The 26206-nt window shown below is 31.8% G+C and overlaps 1 protein-coding gene across 1 annotated transcript in view; it reads right to left on the reverse strand.

Annotated features, from left to right (window-relative positions):
• Positions 1-26206, reverse strand: part of MAP4K5 (mitogen-activated protein kinase kinase kinase kinase 5) — a 112795-nt gene that overhangs the window by 54108 nt on the left and 32481 nt on the right. The window contains exons 4-9 of the mRNA XM_031453706.2: positions 11059-11149; positions 10541-10605; positions 7783-7838; positions 3073-3120; positions 2925-2967; positions 2054-2126 (exon numbers count right to left, since the gene is read on the reverse strand). Of these exons, the coding sequence (XP_031309566.1) occupies positions 2054-2126; positions 2925-2967; positions 3073-3120; positions 7783-7838; positions 10541-10605; positions 11059-11149 (376 nt within the window). The remainder of the gene's footprint in view (positions 1-2053; positions 2127-2924; positions 2968-3072; positions 3121-7782; positions 7839-10540; positions 10606-11058; positions 11150-26206) is intronic.

Below are 26206 nucleotides of genomic sequence, written 5' to 3' on the forward strand. Positions count from 1 at the left end.
AGGAAAGAAGAAACTACTAGAAAAGACTTAATAAAGACCACACACTGATGTATCCTTTTAAAATTTATTATTTAAAAATCTTGAATCCTTTCCTCTGAATACTGCTTGATCTGGAAAAAATTGTGTTGTCTTACTTTAGTTTCTGTTTTGTGAATTGTGTTTTATAACATGGGAAAAGAAAAAGAACACTTAAATCCCTGTGAAGGTCAGAGAAAAGTTCCCAAAGGAGGTGAGACTTACAGAATGAATCAGCAGGGAGCTAAGGGGGTTGAGGAGCCTGGACATTTTAGTAGGGGGAAACAAGTACAAATCCAGGGAGATAGAAGAGCATGGAACACATGGAGAGTCAAACATTATCCCATCCAAAGAGAGCCACTGTTTCACACATTTTCATCGACAAATTTTACTTATACACATACACATCTTCTATAAAATGGTATTTGCATATTCTACATTCAATCTTGCTTTTTTGATTCACAGTATATCATGAGACTACCCTTGGCCATCCATCTTTTACAACATGATTTTTAATATCAGCAACTTATTCCACTGATTTGAATATATATAACTTCCTTAACTAATTCCTATTGTATATGCATACTTTCTCTCAATTTTTCATTATTAAAGTATCATGACAAAATTCTTCATATAATATTTGTATGCCTCTCTGATAAACTACTAGAAGTAGAATTGAGACTAAAGAACATACACATTGCTTAAGGTTTTGAAAAATGTTATTGCCAAATTATCCTTCAAAACTGTTCTACTCACGTCCATTTTCAATGTCAAGTATTTAGTGATAGTGGTAGTTACTACTCATGATTCCAAATATTTTCCGATTTGATAGAAAAGAATATTATTGCTTATTTAATTTGCATTTCTGGTCATCATTAGGAGAAATAATTTTCATATTATATGAGATCTTAAATATTTTATTTGAATAACTGCTTCTAAGGAAACATTCTTTTTATTGATTTATTAAGAACTTACATATTAATTAAAAATTCATTTGTCATTTTATTTCTTGGCTCATTACTTGCCTTTTACTTCTGTTTAAGCTCAGAGACATAGAGAAGTTTTAAATTTTCATATAGTTAAATCTATCAAATGAATCTAGCAGTATTTTATGCTTTTACTCCAAAAAAAGGCTTACTCAACTCTTGAAGTAGTCACTGATAGTTCTTTTAATTTCGTTTTTATATTTATTTCCATATACAGTTTTTTTTTATCAAAGTGAGGATTTTTATTTTATAACTAGTGAGTTTTATTTTTAAAGGAAAAATATTAACAATATGAGTTTTAAAACTTTATATAAAAACTTGCTAATAAGATAAAGTGTGAATATGTCAAATTGAGTTTATATATCAGCCCTGATCAGTAACTCTGAGGTTCCATACACAATTTATTTTGGATTAGGTAAGAGGTATGAAGCCACTTTAAAATTCTCTCCAAATAATAAATTATCAAAGCACTGCATATTAAAGAACCCAATCTTTCATATAAACTTTAAATGTCACCTTTTATAATACTAGATCATTTTACATATTAAGGTTTATTACAAGGCTTTCCATTACATTTCAATTATCTAACTTCGTTAACAAAAGCAATGTTTTAGATGATTTTATCAGTAATTGGTAGAATGCATTAGAAACAAGGTGACTGGTAAAGACTAGTGGTAGGGTAGGATGCATGAGTTTTTTTTTAACAACCAGGAAATTGAAGTCCTTGATTAAATAGAAGCAATATCAAAAGAAAGGGTAACAAAATGACAAGAGATTGTAACACAATTTTCGTTTGAAAATCTCATACCTATGAGTCCTCTTACCACAACATCCCAGGGACAGTAGGAATTATTATCACTTTAACACAGGGAAAGCTAGACAATGAAAATGAGTATCAGAGTTCCCTAACCCAATCAGAGCTATGATAGTATCAAGGAGCATGCAAGCGTCCAGACTCCAGTCAAGTATGAATTGTATTACAAAGAATCAATGCTCGTCACTAAGATAGAAGAAATGAAAATGCACAAAATTCAATCATAATAATATCTTACCAATAAGGGGTGCCAATAAAAGATTTTCTCTTTGCAATGGTGGCTGTTATTTTTGCAGCCACACCAAAGTCGGCTGGTGGGGAAAAGACAGAGCAGAAAATTTTAGTTTTCAATACAACCACCATTTCTAAATTTTACCCTCAGGCATGCCATTATTAATAACTCAGATAGTAATGCTAGAGAAATGTATGTAAATGCTAGAGAAAATGCTAAGTATCTTCTTGTTTGGTTCATAACATAATCATTAAAAGAAAACAACTTATTGGTACTTTCCTAGAATGAAAACATACTTTATTAAAAACAAACTTAATAAAAAATTTTCATTAAAGTTCCTTGAGTTAATTTGGTAAAAAAGAGCAAAAAATAAAACATCTACCTGGATTCCTTTTATTCTAACACAACCAGGTTAATATTTTAGTGCTATTTTAAAAAGTGCCTTTTTCTATGCATAAACTTTTTTTTATTGTTGTTGTTAAACATGGTTCTGAAAAACTGAAGACTCATATAGTTCATTTTGCCATTAAACACACTAGGGGATTTTACTCTTATTCTTATTAACTATTAATTCTGATGACAGAATACTGTTCCATAAGTTGATTTATCACAGTTAAGTAGTTTTTCTACTGCTAAACCTATGTTCTCATTTTTCTGTTATAAATAATGTTATGATTGGTATTTTTGTGAATATGGACTTTTTTTTACCTTCAGGATTAATTTCCTTAAATTTAATCTCAGAAGTAAAATTAGTAGATCAAAGATGAATCTTATTGTTGTTCTTCATATGAATATTAAATTTGTATAGTGTTAATTCTCACTTAAAATTTTATTAAAACATTTTTGGAAAAAAATTTAGGAATTTGAAATAACATACCTAATTTTACATCACCATGATCTGTCAGTAAAATATTTGCACCCTAAAACAAAAATACAAATATTATTAAATTAGCATCGTAAAATTCCTATCAATAAAATTATCAAATTTAAACATATTGAGTTTAAATTGAGTTAAATAAACTTACTTTGATATCTCTATGCATTTTGCCTTTAGTATGCAAATATGCAAGACCCTGAAATTTAAAAAAAAAGTATGCATTAGTAAAACTGCAAACCTAATTTTCCACTTAAATTTTTGTTGAGTAAGAAACTAGAATGTCCTTCTTTTGAGGATAAAAAAACCTAGATGAGTTTCTTTTCACTAATCAGTGTTTACTGTGTTTTAAGATTTTGAGTTCATTTTCTGGCAAAAGTCAGAAATATTTTACTATGATACTATCACCACAACCAAGATAATTAATATATTATCCATTGCTCCCAAAAGTCCCTCTCACATACAAACACCTATCTATTTTCTGTTGCTATAGGTAATTTTAAAATTTTCTAGGGTTTTATGTAAATGGAATCCTACAGTATATTCCTTTTTGTCTGGCTTCTTTCATTCACAATAATTTGACATTCCTTGTTTAATGTGTTGTCAATTTCATTCTTTATTACTGAGTAGTATTCCACTGTACAGATACTACAGAATTTGTTTACTTATCCACCTGTTGATAGGCATTTGGGTTGTTTAGTTGTTTCTAGTTTGGGGCTATTATATATAAACCTGCTTATGAAGATTTACACCAAGTATTTGCATGATCTTTCCCTCTTGGGTAAATATTTAGGAGTATAATGGCTGGATCATATGGCGGTACAAGTTTAAACTTTTACGCAACTGTCAAACTGTTTTCCAAAGCAGCTGTACCATTTTATGCTGAAACCAGCAGTGTCTGAGAGTTCCAGTTAATCTACATCCTCACCAACCTTGCCAAGGAACTGGTATGTAGTAGTATCTCATTGTGGTTTTAATTCACATTTTTCTAATCACTAATGATACTGAGCATCTTCTCCATGTCTTTATTTGCTATCTATATAGCTTCTTTGGTGAACTGTCTTTTCAAATCTTTTGTCCATTTATATATTTGGTGGTTGTTTTCCTATTTACCTGAATTTTGAGAGTTCCTTAAATATTCTGGATTCAAGTCCTTAATCAGATTTATACTTTGCAAATATCTTCTTGTCTGAAGCTTGTCTTCATTCTCTTAACAATGTATCTTGAGAAGCAAAAGTTCTTAATTTTGATGAAGTCAAATATGCCAAGTTTTTCCTTTATGGATCATGCTTTTTTGTGTTATGTCTGAAAAGGCTTTGCTTAACTTAGGATTGCAAAATTTTCTCCTATGTTTTCTTTAGAAGTTCTAGTTTGAAGTTTTATATTTAGGTCTAAGTGATTAATACTCAGTTAATTTTTACATATGGTGTGAAATATGGTTCAAAGTTTCATTTGTTTGTATATGGATGTTCAATTATTTCAGAACCACTTATTGAAAAGCTCCTTTCTCCACTAAATTGTCTTTTCACCTTTGTCAAAAATCAGTAGCGATGTGTGGATTTTTTTCTTTATATTCTGTCCCACTAAACTACTTATCTTTCCTTATGCCTTAAACTACATTTGATTAATGCGGTTTTACAAAGTCTTGAAATTGCTACTGTTGGCCTTCAAATTTTGTTCTTTTTTTTTCACAGCTGTTTGAATATTCCAGGGCCTTTGTACTTCTGTAGGAATTTTAAAATTAGCTTGTCAATTTCAACAGGAAAAAAAATCTTCCTTTGATTTTGATTGGAATCGCACTGAATCTACAGGTCAATTTGGGCAGAATTGTTATGTTAACCATACTGAGTCTTCTGATCCATGAAAGCAGGAATACTACAGATGGTGAAGCTCTCAGCTGATTTAGGTCTTTTTAAATTTCACTCAGCAGTTTTGTAGTTTTCAGTATACAGGTATTTACGCATCTTTCTTTTATGTATTTCTAAGAATGGCATATTTTTGTTATTGTAAGTAGTATTTTTTAAATTTTTAATTTCTGATTGTTGCTAGTGTATGGAAATCCAACTGATTCTGTCAACTGATCTTGAATCTTGTAGCCTTCCTAGCTGCACCAGTTCTAGTAGCTACCTTGTAGATTCTATTTCATTTTCTACAAAGATGATTATGTGGTCTGTGAATAAAGACAGTTTTACTTCTTACTTTCTAATCTAGAGGCCTTTAATTTCATTGCTTATTCTTTTTGCACTGGCCAAAACCTCTAGTACAATGTTTAAAAAAAAAAAAAGTGGTGAGTGCAGCCTTGTTTGACCATGGTGAGAAAGACCTAGTGTTTTACCACTAAGTATGATTTAGTTGTAGGTTTTTCATAGGTGCTCTTTATCAGGTTGAGTAAATTCCTTTCTGTTCTCAGTATGCTATGAATTTTCATCAGAAATAAATGTTGGATTTAGCTGAATGGTTTTTCTGTGTCTATTTGGATGATCATATTTTTTTTCTCTTTTTGTTTGCTAATATAATCAATTACTTGAACTGATTTTTGAATGTTAAATCAACATTGCATTCTAGGATAAATCCCACTTATTTATGATGTATTATCTGTTTATATATTATTGGATTATCTTTGCTAATCTTTTATTTTCCTTTTTAATTTTTGTATCTATGTTTATGAAGGATATTAGTCTATAATTTTATTCTCTTGTAAAGTCTGATTTTGGTTTCAGAGTAACGTTCACCTCATAAAATGACTTGGGAGGTATTCTTTATATTTAAATTTTCTAGAAGAGTCTGTGTTAAATTGGCACTCTTTCCTCCATAAATGTTTGGCAGAATTTATCCATGATATCATGTGGCTTGGAGGGTTCTTTGTGGGAAGAGAGGACTATTTAGATGATTTTTAATTGACTGAGCTTTGATAGTTTGTATCTCTCAAAGAAACTGTCTATTTCCATTTCATCTAAGTTGCAGGCTTTTTTGGCATAAAGCTGTTCATAATATTTCTTGGTTATTGAATATCCTTATTATCCTTTTAATATTTGTAGATTCTGTCATAATGTCCCCTCATTCATCCCAAATATTGTTAACTTGTAACTTCTCTTTTTATTTTTCCCAAAAATCTGCATAGAGGTTTACAAATTTTATTGATCTTCTCAAAGAATCAGATTTTGGTTTCATTAATTTTCTCACATTTTTTCTGCTTTCTATTTCATTGATTTCCACTATGATCTTTATTACTTCCTTTCTCTGCTTATTTTGGCTTTAATTTGCTCATCTTTTTCTAGTTTCTTTAAGTGGTAGTTGAGAATTTTGTTCTGTGAGTTCAACTTTTTTAGATTCTACATATAAGTGAGATTCTATATACAAGTGAGGACTTAGCTCCTGTGCCTGGCTTATTATTTCACTTAGCATAATGTCCTCCATGTACATCTGTACTCTCACAAATGACAGGATCTTCTTCTTTGTTATGGCTGAATAATATTCCATTGTATATACAAGGCATGCCTTTTTATCCATTCATCTGTTGACAGACACCAGATGTGGAACCTTGTCAGGATAATAGAATTTTTAAATTGGAACTAATATCTTGGAGGTCCCTCCCTTCCAAAGCCTCATTTTATACTTGGGGAACTACAACCATAGAAGAGATTATAGTTACATACCAAGGCCAGAATGCAAATGCAAGTTTTGGTTTTTCACTTCCATTTTGTACTCTGTCCACTACATAAAGAAGCAATGAGCTTTGGAAATTAAAATATATTAAAAAAAATCTGCTACCAATTCTTTGCTATGAGCACATGATTAGCTTTCTAGGATACAAAAAAGTAGATTTTTATGTTATGTGAATATTACAGAAATATATGTATATGTTGAAGAAATTTACTTTCATATATCTAACAATAAAATTTAGCATGGCATGTCTTTTAAAACATGTGGAAACCAACTCTTTTTGAAATGACTAGAGCTTCCTCTTAAGTCAGGTCAAACTCCTAATTTCTAAAATATCAAATAACATATAGAATACCAATTTCACTTCTAAACAAACTACACAATCTAGGAAATGTAGAGACAGAAGCAGCAATGAACAATTATCAGTTGTGAATTGCCAAAATAAAAAATACAGTCACCACTACTTATTCCACTTTCTAAATTAAATGCCTTAAAGTATATTAATAAAATTACTAACTGCTAATTTTCTCATTGAATAGTCTTTCAAGGAACTGAAAAAAAAAATGGGAAGAAATTTTGCATACTCTATATACCCACTGAAGATTCACAACCTACTTTAGCATCCTAAGAGTTCTCACAGAATCTGAAATGAAGAAGTAAGGAAATCTCTGTTTAATTTAACCAATGTTTACCAAGCTTATAAAAGGGGATTCTGATATCAGTAACACTTACTAATATCACACAGAACAAGGATTTCCAGATTACATTTGGGTTATTGTTATGCCACTTTATTTTCATTTTGGGAGAAATGGTAAAAGACCTCATGTCTTGTGCAAAAAGATTCCTTTTACTGACATAAAACTTGAAGGAAAAGCTTAGGCAACTTGTTATAATTGAGAAGTCTGGTAATCCATTCTTGAAAACCAATTCATACCTATGGCTTTCCTCAGCTTTGTACACAAGCAACTGAGCACCAAGCACCACAAAGTAGAACACCAAATATCATCATTGTGTACGTCAGCATCAGCTTACATGAATTCCTGAGACTCAGTCACAAAAGAACAGTTATTCTTACAGAATTACAATGAGAGGTTAACAGAAAATTTTGTCTATTATTTTTCGTTTGGGCAGATCACTATTTTAGTTTTCAATTGTGAAACTAGAACTGCATTTCTGTTTGTATAAGCAGATGTAGTACCTGTAAAGTTTCTCTGCATACATAGGCTATTTGCAATTCTGATAATGGTCCAGTAACTAAAAAGAAAAAAAGAGACCACATTGTTACACATTTGAATATAACAGATTAAAAACAGTCTACTTTAAAAATGACAAACTGTTACAAAACCTATTCTGTACATATCATTGGGTGACTTCTCATCATGAACATATATTATTCTTATCATCAGGAAACCAAAATAGTAAAGTTGAAAAATTTTAAATGTACTTTAACAATGGAAGGCTCCATTAACAACTTTTGTCAGTCAAAATAAACACCTATTATTACGTGTGAAGCACAGTACTGGACTTCACAGGATGTTCTATACAAAGCAATGGACATGATCTCAATTCTGAACAATTTTTTAAAAATAAAGCCCCTACATGAGAAAAACATATAATTAATCACAGTTAAATACACAAGTTAGAGGACCATAAAGAAATCGACTGCTGAAATATACTGTAAGGCATCACATATTTTTTTAAAGATCAAGATACTATTTCTTTAGCATAATTCTTTACTATATCAAAAGAGCAAGTTTGATTCAGTACCTTATCTAAGAATCTAAAAAGTAATCAGGTCACTTGTGACATCCAATCAGATCTCTCCAGGCTATAAAATATAAAATCCTTCTGCAAATACTTGAGTAGGGGCTTTGGAACAATGCCTTCCAATATCATGAGAGAATATTTGAAATCTGGGGTGGTATTTGCTGACAGTGAAATCAAAATCAGATACTTACATGTAAGCTTTACTTAAGACAGTATTTTACTGAATATTTTAATCACTGGTTCTCCACAACTACTCAGGAGCATAAAACTGATTCTTAGTAACTTGATGAAATAGCAGTAAAAGAAGGGAAACCACTTAATTAACAGTTCATTACAGGTGCAGTTGTTCTTGATTACTATGCTATTTAGTATATTATTTATAGGGATGAATACTTCTTAGATTCAATTTAATTCAATTAATAGCAGGCTTAATAATGCAAAGCAGACATTTCATAAAGGAATAAAACAAATGCCTCAAAACAATTCTTTCAGTTTAAAAGAGTAAGCAGTAAAAAATGCCAGCTGTATAGTTTTATTAATCCATATTCTTTAGTTCTCATTCTGTAAAACTGTGTTGTGGATAAAAATTATAAATACTGGATAAAAACTCTTCATATAAAAGATCACAATTCTTCATAAAATCATAGAAAAGAATTTTAAATAAAGTGGCATAGAGCCGTTTTCTACCAATAATTCTTAAAAGTCAATAGCAGGGGTAAAATAAAACAGAACAGCCATTTCACTCTAGTATGGTATAATATATAAGAAAATGAAAGATTATTAAATAAGGGAATAAAATATTTTTCTCTTTTAAAAAATGGAATTAGTTTTTGTTTTAAAAACTCTTCGTAATATTTTGTATATTTGTAACATTTATGTGGTATTAAATATTATTTTACATAAAAAGAGGCAGCGACCAAAGTTTAGACATCTGTCATGACTGTTTTTTTGTCATGGGTTATTTGTTATGACAAAATTAAATAATTATTGTATTTATGAATTTATAATTAAAGAATACATCAATATATCTTCATTATAATTCAAACTTTTACCTGAGTCTCACTTCTTTTCCCCTAGACGTAATGACTTACCAGTCTGTTATGTGTTCTTTCATTTTGTTACACATTTACATTCATATGTGTGCTTTCAAAAGTATAATTTTAAAAAGTCTAAGTGTGATCTATTAGTTTATACATATTTTTTCATGATTCACTTTTTCCACTTAAAAAGAGGCTTTGGGGAGATACACATCCAGGTCAGTATAAATGGAGCTACTTCATCTTTTTGAATATGCATAGTATTTCATATTATAAGTGCAGTGTAGTTTATTTAACCACTGTTCTATTGACTGACAGTTTAAAAATTTCACCCCTACAAGCTACAAATATTATTTAAACTGGAATAGCATTTGTTTTCACATCTACCATGGTTGCATTTGTAAACTGCATGACTGAAATCTGATAAGGCATTTAATATAAAGATTTCAGTTTAGGAATGTTTAAAAATATTTCACGTAATTCTTAACAAATTATATAATGTACAGTTGCATTTACCACTTAAACAAAGAAAAATTATTTTATAAGGATCTATCCGTAGTCTCATGAAATTGTCAACAACAAAACAAACTGGAAGCTAAACTGCAGAGGCGAAATGAAAACTATTCCTAAATAGTATTATAAGGGAAAATCAAATTCAATTCAGAAAACTGCTAAATTAACATAATGCTACATAAAATACTCCAAATTCTTAAAATTATATATTTTAACACAAAAATACTATAGCAACAACTAAATTGTTTCCTTAGTTAGCAAGTTTCATTATTATTAAGATATATATATATATATATATAATTTGCTTTATGTGAGAGTCACCCTTTGCATTTCAATTCTAATTTACAAGGAACTTTAGGCACTTTCATTTGTAGATTAAATACTTTCCTAGAGACTACATCTGAAAAGTAAAATCTGGATTGTTCATGTACTCTTGGACTTCTCAGTTCAGGCTCTTGCAATTTAACTGAATAACCAACAAAATACAAAATTAAGGTTTCTTTTATGGAATAGTCTAGAAGCAGAACAGAAGAACATAAAACAATAAATCTAGCTGTTTATAGCCCTTAACTAGAAATGTCAAACAACAATCATTAATGTCAAAGTCAGTTTTAAAATGTAGAGTCAAATTAACAGTACCATGGTAAATATCTTGAAGTGATCCACCACCACAGTATTCCATACAAATCCACAGTTTTTCCCGACTAATATGAAAAAGAAAGAAAATTAGTTAGTACTTTTCAACCACTGACAAACTTTGAAGGCATTCACTCTTCAGCACACGTTTAGGACAGACGGCACAATGCAACAGGAAATGGCCCTGGCAGTCTTTCTTCAAGATACAGAAAAGCATATTAATTTCAGTTTTGTTCCCACCTTAAATTGTTTAGAATATGATTGGTTTTATAAGCTAGAACACTTAACTTGTAATCATTCATACTCTTTCATTAAGGTTGACAGATAAGGTATACATGCATAAATGAAGCTGTCATTATTAATACAACAGGGGAGACAAAAAGAAAACCTAATAAATTTTAGAACTTTAGGCAAGTAATTTTAAAAATTTACATACAAAACAGCACTTACATGAAAGGGAGGGAGAGTGGTAGTAAAGAAATATAAAATACAAAAAAAATAGAAGCTTTTTATTTTTTTACCTGAGATAGCTCCCAAAATAGGCAACTATGTTGCAATGCTTACATTCTTTAACCATAAATATCTCTTGCTGAATCAAAGAAAAATCATCTCCTATAAAACAAAATGATAATAACTTGATCACCATGTTACATTTTGAGTCTAAGTGGGAAGAAGGAAGGAAAACTTTACAATAAGTATTAGATAAAGATGAGGAATTAGGCATTCTCAAATACTTTAATGGGAATGTAAACCACTACATTCTTTCTATAAAGCCATAAGCCTTAAACATGTATAAAATCTTAGAACTCATAATTTCACTTCAAAATTTATTTTCTTGAGATATGCAGAGATGATATTCTCTATAATGTTACTTAATAATGAAATGTGTGCTGTACACCAGAAATTGACACATTGTAAAATGACTATAATTCAGTAAAAAAAATGAAATGCTTAAATAACTTATGGTACAGTCATAGATATTACAGTACAGTTAAAACATGTTTTGATATGAAAATATTAAAATATGTTCATGATATGTTAAATGAAAAAGGGATATTTTATATATATTATGTAAGTACGTATGTATATAGAAAAAAGTCTCAAAAATACATATGATGTTTGTATCTGGGCAGTAAAATTTAAAGTAATTTTGCTTTCTTTTTTGACTTGCATTTTCCAATTTATCTATCAAAAACCTGTTTGAGTTTTTAATCAGAAAAAGTTATACAAAAATAAAATATTGGTTATTTATGGGAATTTGGTGGTTATTACAGGAATACAGCCTAGAATGATACTGTCACTATCAAACTTCATTTTTCAATAGCAATGGTGTTTACTCCAGTAAAAGGAGTTTAGGAATTGATAAAATGATTGCATTTGCATTATGTGAATGCAATATAATGTAGAAAAGCTCGAGGTCTGGATTAGACACTCCCAGACTCAATTCCCAACTCAGCTATTCCCTAGCAATGTAACCTTGGACAGTTAAACCCTCTGAATCATGGCTGAATCCATTAAGTACCATCTGGATTCATTCCACCTGTTAAGCTTCCTTATCTATCATTCCCTAAACATTCCCTACAGTTTGGTAATACCAGCTGCTGGCCATTTTTATAACAGATTCTTATGCCCCTAAATTTCTGACTATGCAAGTCCCTCAGTTGGAAATGCTGTGAGAAAGAGTATGCAGTGCACTGAGTACGATATTTGACACAGAATAAATGCAATAGCAACACAACTACATGCTGGAGACAAGAAAGATACAAACAAAAATGTTCCTTGTTAGGACATCACCATAAGATTTTTTCATTAGATAGTGTTTTGTAATGGTCTTTGGTAAAACAACATCAAGTTTAAAACCAGTGATGTCTAGATAAGCTCCAGCTCTAACTTTAAGTCATCTTAGAATAGCATACAAGGCCAAGAAGGAAAAACTCAGAAGTTAGGTCTTAGATAAATAAATAAAATCCTCACACAAATCAGATATTTTCCCCTTTATATTACAGCTTTTGATTCAGAATCAAAACAAAGCTTTAAATATTTTTGCCATGTCATAAAATGCCTTTTAAAGAATCAATCATTACTGATGTGGTTTATACATATATTTAATTTAGGTATGATACACCAAATTTATTTATAATCATTAAGGTACTCTTTTCAACAATCCCTTCATGTAAACGTTAACTGATAATTCAGTTAAGTAATTTAGTGTTAATTTTAAAGAACTAGATAAATAAGGTAACAATCTTCTAACAATAAAAATCTGAGTGAAAATCTTTAAAGAAAATTTAGCTTTTGTTTGTAAAATGGGAAAACAAGTATCCCGTGAATGGTTACATATAACAAACATATGTGCAACCATGGCAATATTTTACAGTAAGAAATTTATTTCAGCAAGCACTAGAGTTTCTAAAAAGTGAAAGAAAAAGAAAAAAATTATTTCTTAATAGTCTGCCAACGGGAGATCAATGATGATCCAAAATAGATGATAATCTCAAGTTCCCCATTATCAACTGAGGCAGAAGTGGGGAGTAACTCCTGAAGATTACAGTAAAAAGCCTGTCCACCTAGATGCGGGGAGTTCCTTTGTCCACTCATGGGCACAAAGAACTGTTCCTTCTTCCTTATTCTCCTGAGCGTCTTCCATTACAGTATTTCTCACTCCTCCACCTAAGCCTTTTCCCCTACACTGTTAAATATTATTCTTTATACATGCTAATTTCAACAAGCTGGCTAGATTCTAGCCCATCCTTCATTTAATCAAGAAGCCCTGAATTACAAAGGAAAGAAGAATAAAGAATCACCTAACTTTGTTAATATATACTTTGGATTTCTACCTACTCACTTAAATGTGCACAGAAGTTTTATACCTGAGCTGTGCTGAACAATTCTTCAGTTAAGTCTGGGGATTGAGAACATATTTTCTCACAGGAGTAATTTCACAAATGGTGCCTAACTTCTTAATGACGTCTAAATTCTTAAACTAACCTGTAAAAGTCAATAATATTGCTGAATTAAAACTGTAAGTAACAAACCACTACTTTTTCAGGAATATTAGCTGAATTCTACATCACAGCTGTGCTCCCAGTAGCAGCTATGTGAGGTTTCTGCCAGGAAAGATGGGGTCTTGGGGAGACTAAGCAACAGATATTAATGACTGTAGTTAGAAGCTAGAATTCACAAGAATAGGTCCTTAATAACTCAGGTGTCTGAGGATTGTGCTTTCTTTAATATACATAACTCAGTGAATAAACCCCAGTTTCATGCTTCTGCCTTAAACTTTAATGCAAAAGGGGTAGAATCTTCTGTGAACTGAAATTGTACCATGAAGCACATTTACATTAAGATAATAGTTTTATAGTCCACCCTGAAAGTCAGATAAACTAAATACAGTTATTTATCACAGATGTAGCTACTCTTTGATGGCTTACATCAGTCTTATCCAAATGACCTGAAATTTGGGTTTATATAATTCTTCTGTTTGGGTGATGCCAGACTACTGTTACCTTTCACTGAGATACAGCATTAAATCCACTAGGTTCAGAGGCCTCTGGCCTGTAGGCTCCACCTCTGTTGTTGATGCATAAATGGGTTTTGAGAAGTTATTTTCTCAAAGAAGAGAAGCTTCATTCTTCATACCCTGGCAGTGAAAGGATGACCACACTAGTAGTCTAGACTAGTTGAGAAACAGAGCCCCATATCTGCAGTTTTGACTATGTACCTGCTATTTTTCACCTGAATGCCTTGCTAGCACCTTGAATTTAATATGCCCCGGGGTACCAATATCTTCTCTTAAAAACCAATTTTCTCTTTTGAATTTCCTACTTGTGTTAAAGCAGGACTTTTTTCCCTAAAGGACTAACCACTGGCAGCCTGTCCACAGCCCTCGTAAGGCTCCATGTAGCAGAAGCTACTGTGTGTGCCATGGGATCTTCTACTTGCTGAAGGTACTGAGCTGGGACAACTGACTTGAAAAAAAAAATGGGATGAGTTAATCATATCTGGTCTCTCGAAAATCTGAAGCATGGAGACTGAGTCAGTTGTTAGCTACAGGAGAACCACGTTAAAAGTAGAATATTAGAACAAGAGTCCATGAATGACTGTGGCTAAGGTCACTACAGCAGTGATCTCAGCCTCCACCACAGCGTTTCAAGGCTAACATTCAGAGACAGATTTGTTAATAAGGGTAATGAGCACTGCAAGATCCTGAAGGGCAAATTTTAAAAGTGGACAAACTCTACCATTGTCCCTAGTTCCTAAGCCACCTCCTGTCTAGCAGCACACTGCAACCCTAAACCACAATTTTTAACTGAAGTGGGCAGCCAATCCCCTACAACATACTCCTCTATAAGGTACAGCCTTAGTGTCTGGGGTCACTCTCAGGGCTGCTCTTTGTTCTCAGTTTCTTAGCTCCAGATACAATTAGCCAATGCCAGTGTTTACTCAGCTACCAGCTGCTTCTGCTACAGTCAGTCCATCGAAACAGGATTCAGACAGACTCTAACAACACCACACTTAAGAAATTTGTAAAGACATAATAAGGAAAGAGTAGAAGTCTTGGAAGGCAAAAGACGAGAACCGTAGGGCCTCTTGATGCTATCGGCAAGTTGTCTTAAGTGTTCACACTCTGGGAATAGACTGGAGTAAGTTGGCTGCACCCCTCACGTGTAATAAAGGTCCTCTGGATTACAACTGGATTCAATATCCTCGTAAGGGTTTTTGCAATCACATGGGTCCCAAAAAATAGTACTTAGGCAATGATTAAAAGCAGTAGGCACCTCAAATTTCAACAACAACGAGAAAGGTATTAAAAATCTGATTGTGGCAAAATGAAAGACAACAGTAAGATTCATCATATCCCTCCCTGAAATAATATGGTAGATCATTAATTTAATACTAAAATTAAACCAATATTTATAATTATATAATTGTTCTACTGACCTACAGCAATTTAAAGGCTTACAGAATGAGCCATAGAAGAGTCACATAATTGCTTCAAACAACAGGGCAGTTTACAGCAAGAAAAGGATAATCCTAATGTCTAGAATGCCTGGCCCAAGACATAAAGAAAAACAGCATCGCTATGAAGCCCTAATCCAAAATCAGAAAGTGATCTCTGGAGTTGCTGCATCATAGCCCCAGCTGACTTTCCAACTGCAACTGGTTAAAAAAAAAAAAGAATCCTGACAACTGGAAAGGGAATATCTGAGAGGAGGTTGAATAACTGCCAGGCCCCTGGCAAAGTACTTACTACTCTGCCCCCTTTCCAGCAAAAGAGGAACAATTACCTTATTGATGTGTGGCCTATGATTAGAATGCCAACATAGCATGGGCTAAAAAATAAACTCAGAGCAAGGAAGAGATTAAACCGAGAAAGAACTGCTGATTTCTAGGGAATGTAGTCAAAAGGCAGATTTTCTGGACATTCTTTTCATGGATGTTAGACTAAGAAGAACCAAACATAACAGCTAATACCAATGTCATATTCCTCACCTCTGAACTTTGCTATAATTCTTTGAAAGAAATCCTCTGGACCGCACCAACTAATTTCTACTACTAGTATGCTCCATCTGACATTTCTAAGCACTCCACAAAAATACTAAAAAATTATCCTGAGAAGAGGAATCTTGGAATTTCAAAATCAACTTTCAAAAAGTATTTCATAAATAATCCCACTCTCATATCTTCAAAAGCACGCTAAGAAAAAAGGATGGATAGGTACTTTATAGTAAAGGAAATATAAAGGCCAATAAACTTACAAAGGATGCTTGTCCTCAAATTAAAGAAATGCAAATTAAAGACATTTTTTTGTCCCATCAGATTGGCAAAAACTTCAAAGTTTGAAAATACCCAGAGCTTGGAGACAGTACTGAGAAACTGCTTGTGAAAATGAAAAACTGATCACCCTTTCTGGAAGCCATCTGGCACTATCAATCAAACTTTAGAACACATATACCCAACAATACATACAAAGATGTTCACTGCAACACTGATTCTAACGGCAATAAACGTGGAAATAACCAAAATGTACATCAATAAGGGATTAAATTATGGTATATCTGTACAATGAAACACTCTGCAGCTATTAATAAGAACAAATTACAGCAATATATGCTGACATGGAAAGATATTCCAATATTTGTGAAGTGAGAGAACAAAAAAAGAAGTCTGCAGAACAGTATATGGGAAATGTCTGGAAGAAAACAAAACAAAAAAAATTGTAGCTACCTCTATGAGTGGGAATCAGGACATGCAGCCAGGAGAACTTACTTTCCTTACCTTATTTTCCATTTCAAACCACTCTGTGTTGTTTTAATTTAAAAAAACAGAAACACCATGAACAGTACTTTAACAAAAAACAGCACTCTAGTCTGATAATCTTTTTCTTTCACTTAGGTCATTTAACCGTTTTTTATTTTTCCAGTAATTACTGAAATATTTGGATATCTACCTACCTCTTATTTTGTGATTTCTGTTTCTTTTCTATGGTTCTATTTTATCCTTTCTTATCTTTAGATTGAGTTGTTGTTGCTGTTTGTTTTGTCTTTTTCTTTCTTTCCCTCCATTACCAGTTTGGAAATGACACCCTCTATGTATGTTCTTTAGAAGTTACCCTAGCAATTTTAATGCGTACACTTTCCTATGGCAAAGACTACACATAATTCATATCTTTATTCTCCTCTCAAACAAACAATAACCTTAGAATGCGGTAACTCAATTATCTCTTCCAACTCACGTGCTATTGTTGGCCAGAATTTTGGTCCTTTTCTAGAACCTCACAAAACTTCACCTTCTTTTACATTACTATTTTATATAGGTATATTTTCCTTTTTCAAGATTTACCCATATTTATCACTTTCTTTGCTCTTCCTTTCTTTTTTCATCTCAGACTTACGAACTGGGATCACATTCCTTCTGCTTAATGTTTATCTTTTAGAATTTCCTTTAGCGAGGGTCTACTTGTGCCAGACACATTAGTTTTTACCTGAAAATGCCTTTACTTTGCCCTCATTATTGAAAAATATTTTCATCAACAGTCCTTCTCTTTCAGCTCCTTGAAGATATACACTGTCTTCTTCCTTCATCGCTTTGGTAAGTCACTGTTAGTCTTAACAGTCCTTCCTCTGCACTTAACATTGTCCTTCTCTATTTGACTTAAAGATCCTTTTGTCTTTAGTATTCTACAGTTTCACTACGACATATGCAAATACACATTTCTTTTTACTAATTCTGGCTGGAATTCTTAAATATTTGGTGTTTTCTGTCAATTTTAGAAAAAATTTCAACATAAATGCTTTAAAATACTACCTTTGTCCAATTGTATCCCTACCCTGAAGATGTAATTTAGATCTTTTCACTCTATTTTCCATGTATTTTATACTTTTTCCTATTTTTCATTTCTTTATTTCTCTGTGCTATATTTTACATAGTTTCTCCATTCTCTCTTCAGCTATGCCTAACCTGTTACACTTACTGAATTTTAAATCTATCATTATTTTTCATTTCTAGGAAAATTTGCATAGATTTTTCAAATCTGCTTGTTTTTCAACAGTTTACCTTTTATTCATTTCAAACCAGTCTTTTATTTATCTAATCATATCATATACAGAGTATATAATTCCAAAATCTGGTATCTTCATAAGTCTATCCTACAGTTGTTTCTGCTGGCTCTTGCTCTAGGCACCTTGTGTCTTCTGTAATTTCTCACTCTGAGCTCTATTTTTTAGAACTTCAAGTGTGGAAATTCTTTGCAGCTTGCATTAAAGGGGAAAGATTACATTAGCTTCTGCTAGGTGGGCTGGATGTGCCCAGGAGATATCTGCAACTAAAAAAAAACTAAGATTTTTAAAGCCAAACATATAGTGTGACTCCAATTCAAGACAAGTAATATTTTTTGTAATCCCTGGTTGGGAGATGGGCAATTTCTTGTTTACCCACACAAAAAGCCTTCTGGGGTTCCAGCTTTTTGCAGGGTAGCTTTTCACCTAGGATGGGTCTTGGGCTTTGTCTCCTATCCTTTATGCCCTACGTGAAGGACCTAAAACTCAAATCACAATTTTATTTGGTTCAAAACAGTTTCTTCAAGATTTAAGCCTGCTTCAATATCCTGCCTATTTCTCTAGGTTTTAGCATTCATTATTCCTTATTTTGTGTGTCTTTGTGTCTTAATTTTCTCATCTACGAATGAGGATATAATTAAATCGCAGAAGATGATCTTGAGAATTAAGTTAATATTTCTAAGATACATAGAAAGTATCACTTAACTGTTATTATTATTATTGTTTCTACTGCACTGGTGTATTTTAAAAGATTAGAAAAATTTGAATCCATCATTTTGTGTGTGTGTTTTTTTTCCATAATAAATTTAGGGTAAAGTAACTGGCTACTGAGCAATTAAAAAAAGAAATCTAATCAATTATTTTATTCATAGCTTTTAATGTCAATTCTGAAAATGGAGAACTGAGTAAAGCTATATGTTGTTGCTCATTTTACAAGGAATATGAAAATAAACCCCTTAGGACAACTAAAAAGTACTTTTTTATTAGTATTATCAACTATTACATAAAATTAAGGGCTATGCATTAGACTTGCTAGTTTAATTCTATTAAAATTTTAAATTGAATGCTATAAAGCACTGTTTTCCATTCTTAACCAATCATAAAATCAACCATTAATAATAGAGATTCCCAGGCTCACGCTTTACTCTCTGAATCACAATCTTCAAGGAATTCTTACAATCAGGCAAATTTCTGTTTTAAGTAATTTTGTTTGGATAAGTACTTCCTGAGTTATAAGTATCTAAATGATAAACAGTTTGTAACATCAGTTATTTATTTTGACACAACCTTTCCATTCCAAGGTAATGCATCTTCATTCTGTTTTGGAGAACCACCACCTGTCAGACAACTTTAACATTTGGCTACTAGTATACATAATTATTTGATTAAAAAATTATTTCTTTTGCACTACTTCCCTTCACACCCTTGGGTAGGTGGGGAAAAGAGGGAGGTGGACACACGTTATATATAATTTCTGTCTCACACCCTGACAGTTAATTCCGTATCAGGCAATCTTTCTTTCTCACAAATACATCTATTTTCCTTAATCTTCTTCCTCATTTCTCTCTGTCATCTAATTCCTGGTAATTTACTCCAGGAAAACCCCATTCTATACTCCTTGTTTTATGCATGAAGCAAAAATGTAACCCTAAACATGGCTAGTAAAGTTACGAACTAGTATGGCTACATCTACTCAAGGAAAGGAAAGTCAAAGTCCTGAAGTTAAACTGGACCAACAAACACAAAAGAATAGTACCTGTAACTAAAGCCTTTGCAAGTACCCAGAGATTTTGCTTTTTGGAACTTTTTGAAATTTTTCCCCCCAAATATTTCTCATCTGCAGTTGGCTGAATCTGAGGATGAAGAACCTGAGGATATCAAGGAAAACTTCCACAGGTGATTTTCATACATCCTCCTTCCCCCAGTAGAACCACTCTAGTATGACTCCTAGCAACCTGCCTGAAGTTATGCAGTCATTAAGTGGTAGATCCCTGTTTACAATTCCAGAGCCCTAAACCTATTGTGTGTGTCTTTTAAATTCCTAAAATTCTGTCCCATTCATGTCACCATATATTGGGAAAGGCCATGAGGTTGATTAACACCAGCAAAATATTTTTTAATATTATATATTGAGCTTTCAAGAAGTCAGCGTATTTTATTATTTCCACGAAAAGCATATTACCGAGCAAGATTTTCCAAATGTTACTTCATCAACTATCAACTAGTTTACGTGTTTTATATCTGCTCTAAGTATTTCTGCTTGTTTATATATTCAAAGTATTAATCATGATGCTTCTGAATTGTATTTCCTAGTTTAATCCTCTAATTATTAATAAATATTGACAGAAAATCATCTGGAATATGTCTAGTTCTACATGGGTAATCAATAATGGAAATTAACTTTTTTAAGCTAAATAAAACTTCTATATTTCATTCCTTATTATTGTATCACATAAATGTTCCTATCTTAGAAAAGTCAGCCAATATAGAAAAATATAAAGAATAAAGTAATTATCACCCATAAATCCACTATCCCAAGACACCCACTATTGGCATTTTGATATTTTCCTTCAGTCCTATCAAAAATAATTATACAGTTTCTCCCACCATATACACAAACTGGACTAATACTCTACAGTTTCACAACCTATTTTCACTCAATATATAGTAAGCATTGTGTCATTAAAAATCATTTAAAAGGCATCCAAATTGGAAAGGAAAAAGTAGAATTATCTCTGTTTGCAGATGACATGTCTTATATGTAGGAAACTCTAAAGATTCCACAAAAAACCTGTTAGAACTAATAAATTCAGCAAAATTGTAAGCTGACCCCCAGAACAACACAGGTTTGAACTGTGCAGGTTGCTTATACGTGGATTTTTTTTTTCAATAAGCATACAAAAATGTATGTGCACAACCTCATGTGTAAGACTGTACTGAAGTGGGCAGCCTATCCTTACATAGGCATAAGGTGAGAGATAATTAGTACAAAATTAACAATGTGTTAGTTTTCTTACTGTTTAATAACTTTGCTTTTAAAGAACTATATTACTGTACCCTATGCCTCTCTATCATTGGAGAAACTGCATTTCAGCTTATCACGAGTAAGTGGTTTTTTAAAAAATTTAACAATGTTTTCAAGACTGTATTATGTAACTATAATACTGCATGTCATAAAAAACTTATGAGTCACTCATTAGTGTATAGCTAGGCTACTATCAGTGTGAAGCAATTTTACTGATTTCACTTAAGCTACCATAAAGCAATCATACTGCTGCTTCTTCATTATCAATGCATGAACTGTTACACCTGCAAATAAAGACAAATCTCTTTCTCATATTATCTTTTCATTTTTGATGTCTAGGGTTAGAAATAATATGTATAACATCTGCAGTGTTTTGTGCCATATGAGACAACACTGATGTCAGTACTGATGATTCATCTTGTAAACAGATGATATAAACATACAGTATCAATAAATACTGTGAAATACTACAAACGTATTTTCTCTTTCTTACGATTTTCTTAACATTTTCTCTTTTATGGCTTATTTTATTGCAAGAATGTAGTATATAATACATGTAACATACATGTAAGTGAATCAACTGTTTATGTTAGCAGTAAGGCTTCTGGTCGATAGTAGGCCATTAGTAGTTAAGTTTTTGGATAGCTGAAAGCTGCACTCGGATTTTTGGCTGCACAGAGTGTTGGTCCCCCTAACCCCCATGTTGTAAGAGGGTCAACTGTAAGATACAAAATCAATGCAAAAAACAGTTGCATTTCTGTATACTAACAATGAATAATCAGAAAAGAAAATTAAGAAAACAATTCCATTTTTAATTGCATTAAAAAATACTTGGGAATGAACCTAAATGATGAGGTAAAAGATTATACACTGAAAAATACAAAACATTGCTGAAAGAAATTTAAAAAGACACAAACAGAAAGGATCCCATGTTTATTGACTAGAAGGCTTACTACTGTTAACATGTCAATACTACCTAAAGTAATCCACAGATTCAACACAATCTCTATCAAAATCCCAATGGCATTTTTTTGGAAATAGAAAAATCTCATCCTAAAATTCATATGGAATCTCAAGGGACCCAAAACAGCTAAAACAATTTTGAAAAAGAGGAACAGAGTTGGGGGACTTACACTTCCTGATTTCAAAATGTATTACAAAGCTTCAGTAATCAAAACAGTGTGCTACTGACATAAAGACCAATGGAACAGAATAGAGCCCAGAAATAAACCCACAAATATATGGCCAAATGATTTTCAACAAGGGTGTCAAGACCATTCAATGAGGAAAAGACAGTCATTAAAACAAAAACTGTTAGGAAAACTGAATATCCTCATAGAGGGAATGAAGTTAGACCTTCATCTTCCACTATATATAAAATTTAACTCAAAATGGATTAAAGGCCTAAATTCAAGGCTCAAAGTTATGAAAGTCCTAAGAAGAAAACATAAAGGAAAAGTTCCATTACACTGGATTTGGCAATTATTTCTTGGGTATGACACCAAAAGCACAGGCAACAAAAGCAAAAATAGACCAATGGGACTACATTAAACAAACATTTTTGTTCATCAAAGGACAAATCAACAGAATGTAAAAGCAATCTATGGAATTGGAGAAAATATCTGCAAAGCACCTGATAATGAGTTAATATCCAGAATATATAAAGAATTCTTACAACTCAACAACAAAAAAAAACTGATATAAAAATAAGCAAAGGACTTAAAAAGACATTTCTCCAAAAAGGAAATACAAATGATCAACAAGCATATAACTAGATGCTCAACACTACCAATCAACAGAGAAATGCAAATCAAAATTACATGAGATATACGCACTAGGAAAGCTACCATCAAAAAAACAAAACAAAACAAAACAAACAAACCCCAAAAACCAAAAAACAGAGGATGTGTTGAAGTTGGTAGTAGCAGGGATGTGTTGAAGTTGGAACCCTGATGCACTGTTGGTGGTATTATAAAATGGTGCAACCACTACAGAAAACAGTACAGTAGTTCCTCAAAAAATTAAAAACAGAACAACCATATGATCCAGTAATCCCATTTCTAGGTAGTATATTTGAAATAACTAAGAGAAGATCTCAAAGAGATTTTTGTATGCCCATGTACGTGGGCACTATTCACACATATATATTCATATATTCAGAGCAGCACTATTCACAATAGCCAGGGCAGAAGCAATCCAAATGTTCATCAACAGATAAATGGATAAACTAAATGTGGTACAATGGAATATTATGCAGCCTTGAAAAAGGAAGGAACTCCCGTAAGATGCTACAACATGGATGGATGAACCTTGAGGACATTACGCTAAGTGAAACAAGCCACTCACAAAAGGGCAAATACTGTATGATTCCACTTCTATGAGGTACCCCAAACAGTCCAATTTATAAATATAGGAAGTACATGGTGGTTACCAAAGGCTGGGGGTAAGGTGCCAAGAGGAAAAGCTATTTAATAGATGTTAAGTTTCAGCTCTGCAAGATGAAAAAGTTCTGTAGGTCTGTTTCACAATAATGTAAATATGCTTAACACTACAGAACTATGTGCTTAAAAATGGTTAAGATGGTAAAGATTGTGTGTTCTTTATCAAAATAAAAAATAATTTCAAATTATGTAAATATAGATTAATTTATTTAACCATTTCATTATAGTTAGATATTTAAGTTTTAAAAATTCTCTTTCCAAACATTATTTATAGCAAAATTACAATGCAAAAAGTAGATCTTTTAATTAATACTTGCAATGTCAAGCAATGGCAAAAGATTTCTGCACTAAGTTCTAAATACATTTCTGAAGTTTATGAAATGAAATCAATGTTAAAAAGTAGATATTGAAGGGAAAATTGATTTTACTGTACAACTAATAAACTGGCAGTATTATCTTCAGAAAACCAATTTGTCCAATGCTAAGTATTCTGTCAGTTAATATTTAAATGTCCATGAAAAAATGTAGTGACAAGTGGCTATGTTATTAGTTTGACTGTTTTGGTTGCAAATAAAAAAATATGAATTTTTCCACTGAGCAAAATGGATGTAGAATATAAATAAGTCATTTCTAAAAAAACATTTTCTTTGAGATACCTATCTTAGAGTCTGAAAACATCAAGACAGAAAATCCCCACCAGTTTTAAATTCACTAATTTAGAATATGATATTGAAATTCATTTTTTTTTTACTACAGAGTAAAAAGAAGTATCTTCATTTCAATTTTACCAAAAGGACATTGGAATCTAAATGAAACAGAGCATCCTAGCATTACAAGTAATTTTTACCTATTAAACGGCAGAAAATGTCTATTTAGCCTTTATGTTTTCTGCATCAATTATTTAAAACCAATAAAAGAACATTTTTTGTGGGAATATGTGACCTCAAATTAACATTTTCCACCAATTCAGACTTGAACTTTTTAAACAGTGAAGATAGGGTACCAATGTTTAAATATACATATTACTTTAAAAAGTCAAAATTAGATTGTTAGATTTTAAAATACAAGTAAATACTGAAAAGCACAAACATACCACTTAACCAGAATAGCTGACAGTTGTCCTATTTGGCCAAAGCTCCTACTTAGGGATTTTTTTCAAGAACATTAACAAGGCAAACTAATGGCTGTTTAAATCTTCATACACTTTCTGATTTTAAAAAATTTACTCTACTTTCTCCATTTATACTTCCAGGAAACAAGATGAGATACCATTAAGAACTGAAAAAAGTTTTAAACATCTATTCAAAGATATTTAAAGATTCTCACTTATTCTGAAAACTGTCCAATCAAGCAAAATATACTTAACTTGTTATTTTATGTAAATATACTAGACTATTTCATGAATATTTCCAATTTAGCATTTTTAAAAATAAACAAGCAAACAAAAGAAGTATATTGCATTAATCACTCTGGCCAATGATTTTTATTAAACTCCATCCCGGTATGCACGGCTCACAGTTTTAAACAAACTGTAATTCGCAAAACTTTAAAGTACTATCATGTAGTTTTACCATAAACAAGGGGTAATGGGAGGAGAGAAGAGAGGGGAAGGTAAAGTAAGATTCTGATGATCAGCTTTCCTAGAAGCTTGGCCATGTTCTGGCTGTTTGCTAATACCAGCTACAGACTTGTTGAGTAAAACAAGCATCTGAAAAATGGGTTAGAGGGTAGGCGGAAATTTAGACACAAACAGGAAACATGGACACAAGCATCATCATAGTATCTGCCTGCTTTTCTAGGGCAGTTGCCTGACCAAAGAGATGGAAAATGCAAATAAAACTCAAAAATGGTATCAATTGTATTGTTTATTTTCAATACTACTCACTTGGTAAGTAAACTTTATTTAAATGTCACCATTTATAAAATGGTGCCTATACTTAATAAGTATATACTATAAAAATGAGATAGAGAAATGGCTGTCATTTTTTAAAATAACCATCTGCTTTGTGTATACATACAAAGGCAACAGAAATACAGGGAGGAATGCTCACTCATTTTCTCTATCAATTACTTTTGTGGCTAATTAAAAAAACCCAATTCTCTGTGGTAATCTATTTTATTCTTAACCCTAAGGTTCACATTAGGATTTTTTAAGTATTAGGAAGAACCTCAAAAGTAATGTTTCAGTGAAATTTTAAAAATAGTATTATAAAAGTAAATTACCAGGAACAAGTCAGTAAATTTTTAATAAAATTCAGGATTTTAAAGTTACTATAAATTTCAATAATCTATTTTTAACTGGGGTGAAAAGTATAATTAAGTTTACAGCTGAGACATCATTTACTTTAAAAAAATTGTTTATATTTTATCAGACACAAGGCTTTTTCTAAGTCATGTTGGCAAATAATTATCTTTTCACGTCTAAATAAAATTCTAAACCAGCTCATCTGTTAAATTAATACAGGGAATCACTTTTGCATTATACCGGCTTTAGAGCAATTTTTTAAAAAGCTGCTGAGTACAATCAAGAATTCATTTTTGATATACAGTTGTCTCCAGAATTACTTAAAGCATCTGAACTGAATGTTGGGAAAATTTGTTAAAATAACCATATTTTTAACCTAAATATTTCCTTAAGTCTATT

The sequence above is a fragment of the Camelus dromedarius genome, chromosome 5 (genome assembly GCF_036321535.1).
Source record: "Camelus dromedarius isolate mCamDro1 chromosome 5, mCamDro1.pat, whole genome shotgun sequence".
Taxonomy (NCBI): Eukaryota; Metazoa; Chordata; class Mammalia; order Artiodactyla; family Camelidae; genus Camelus; species Camelus dromedarius.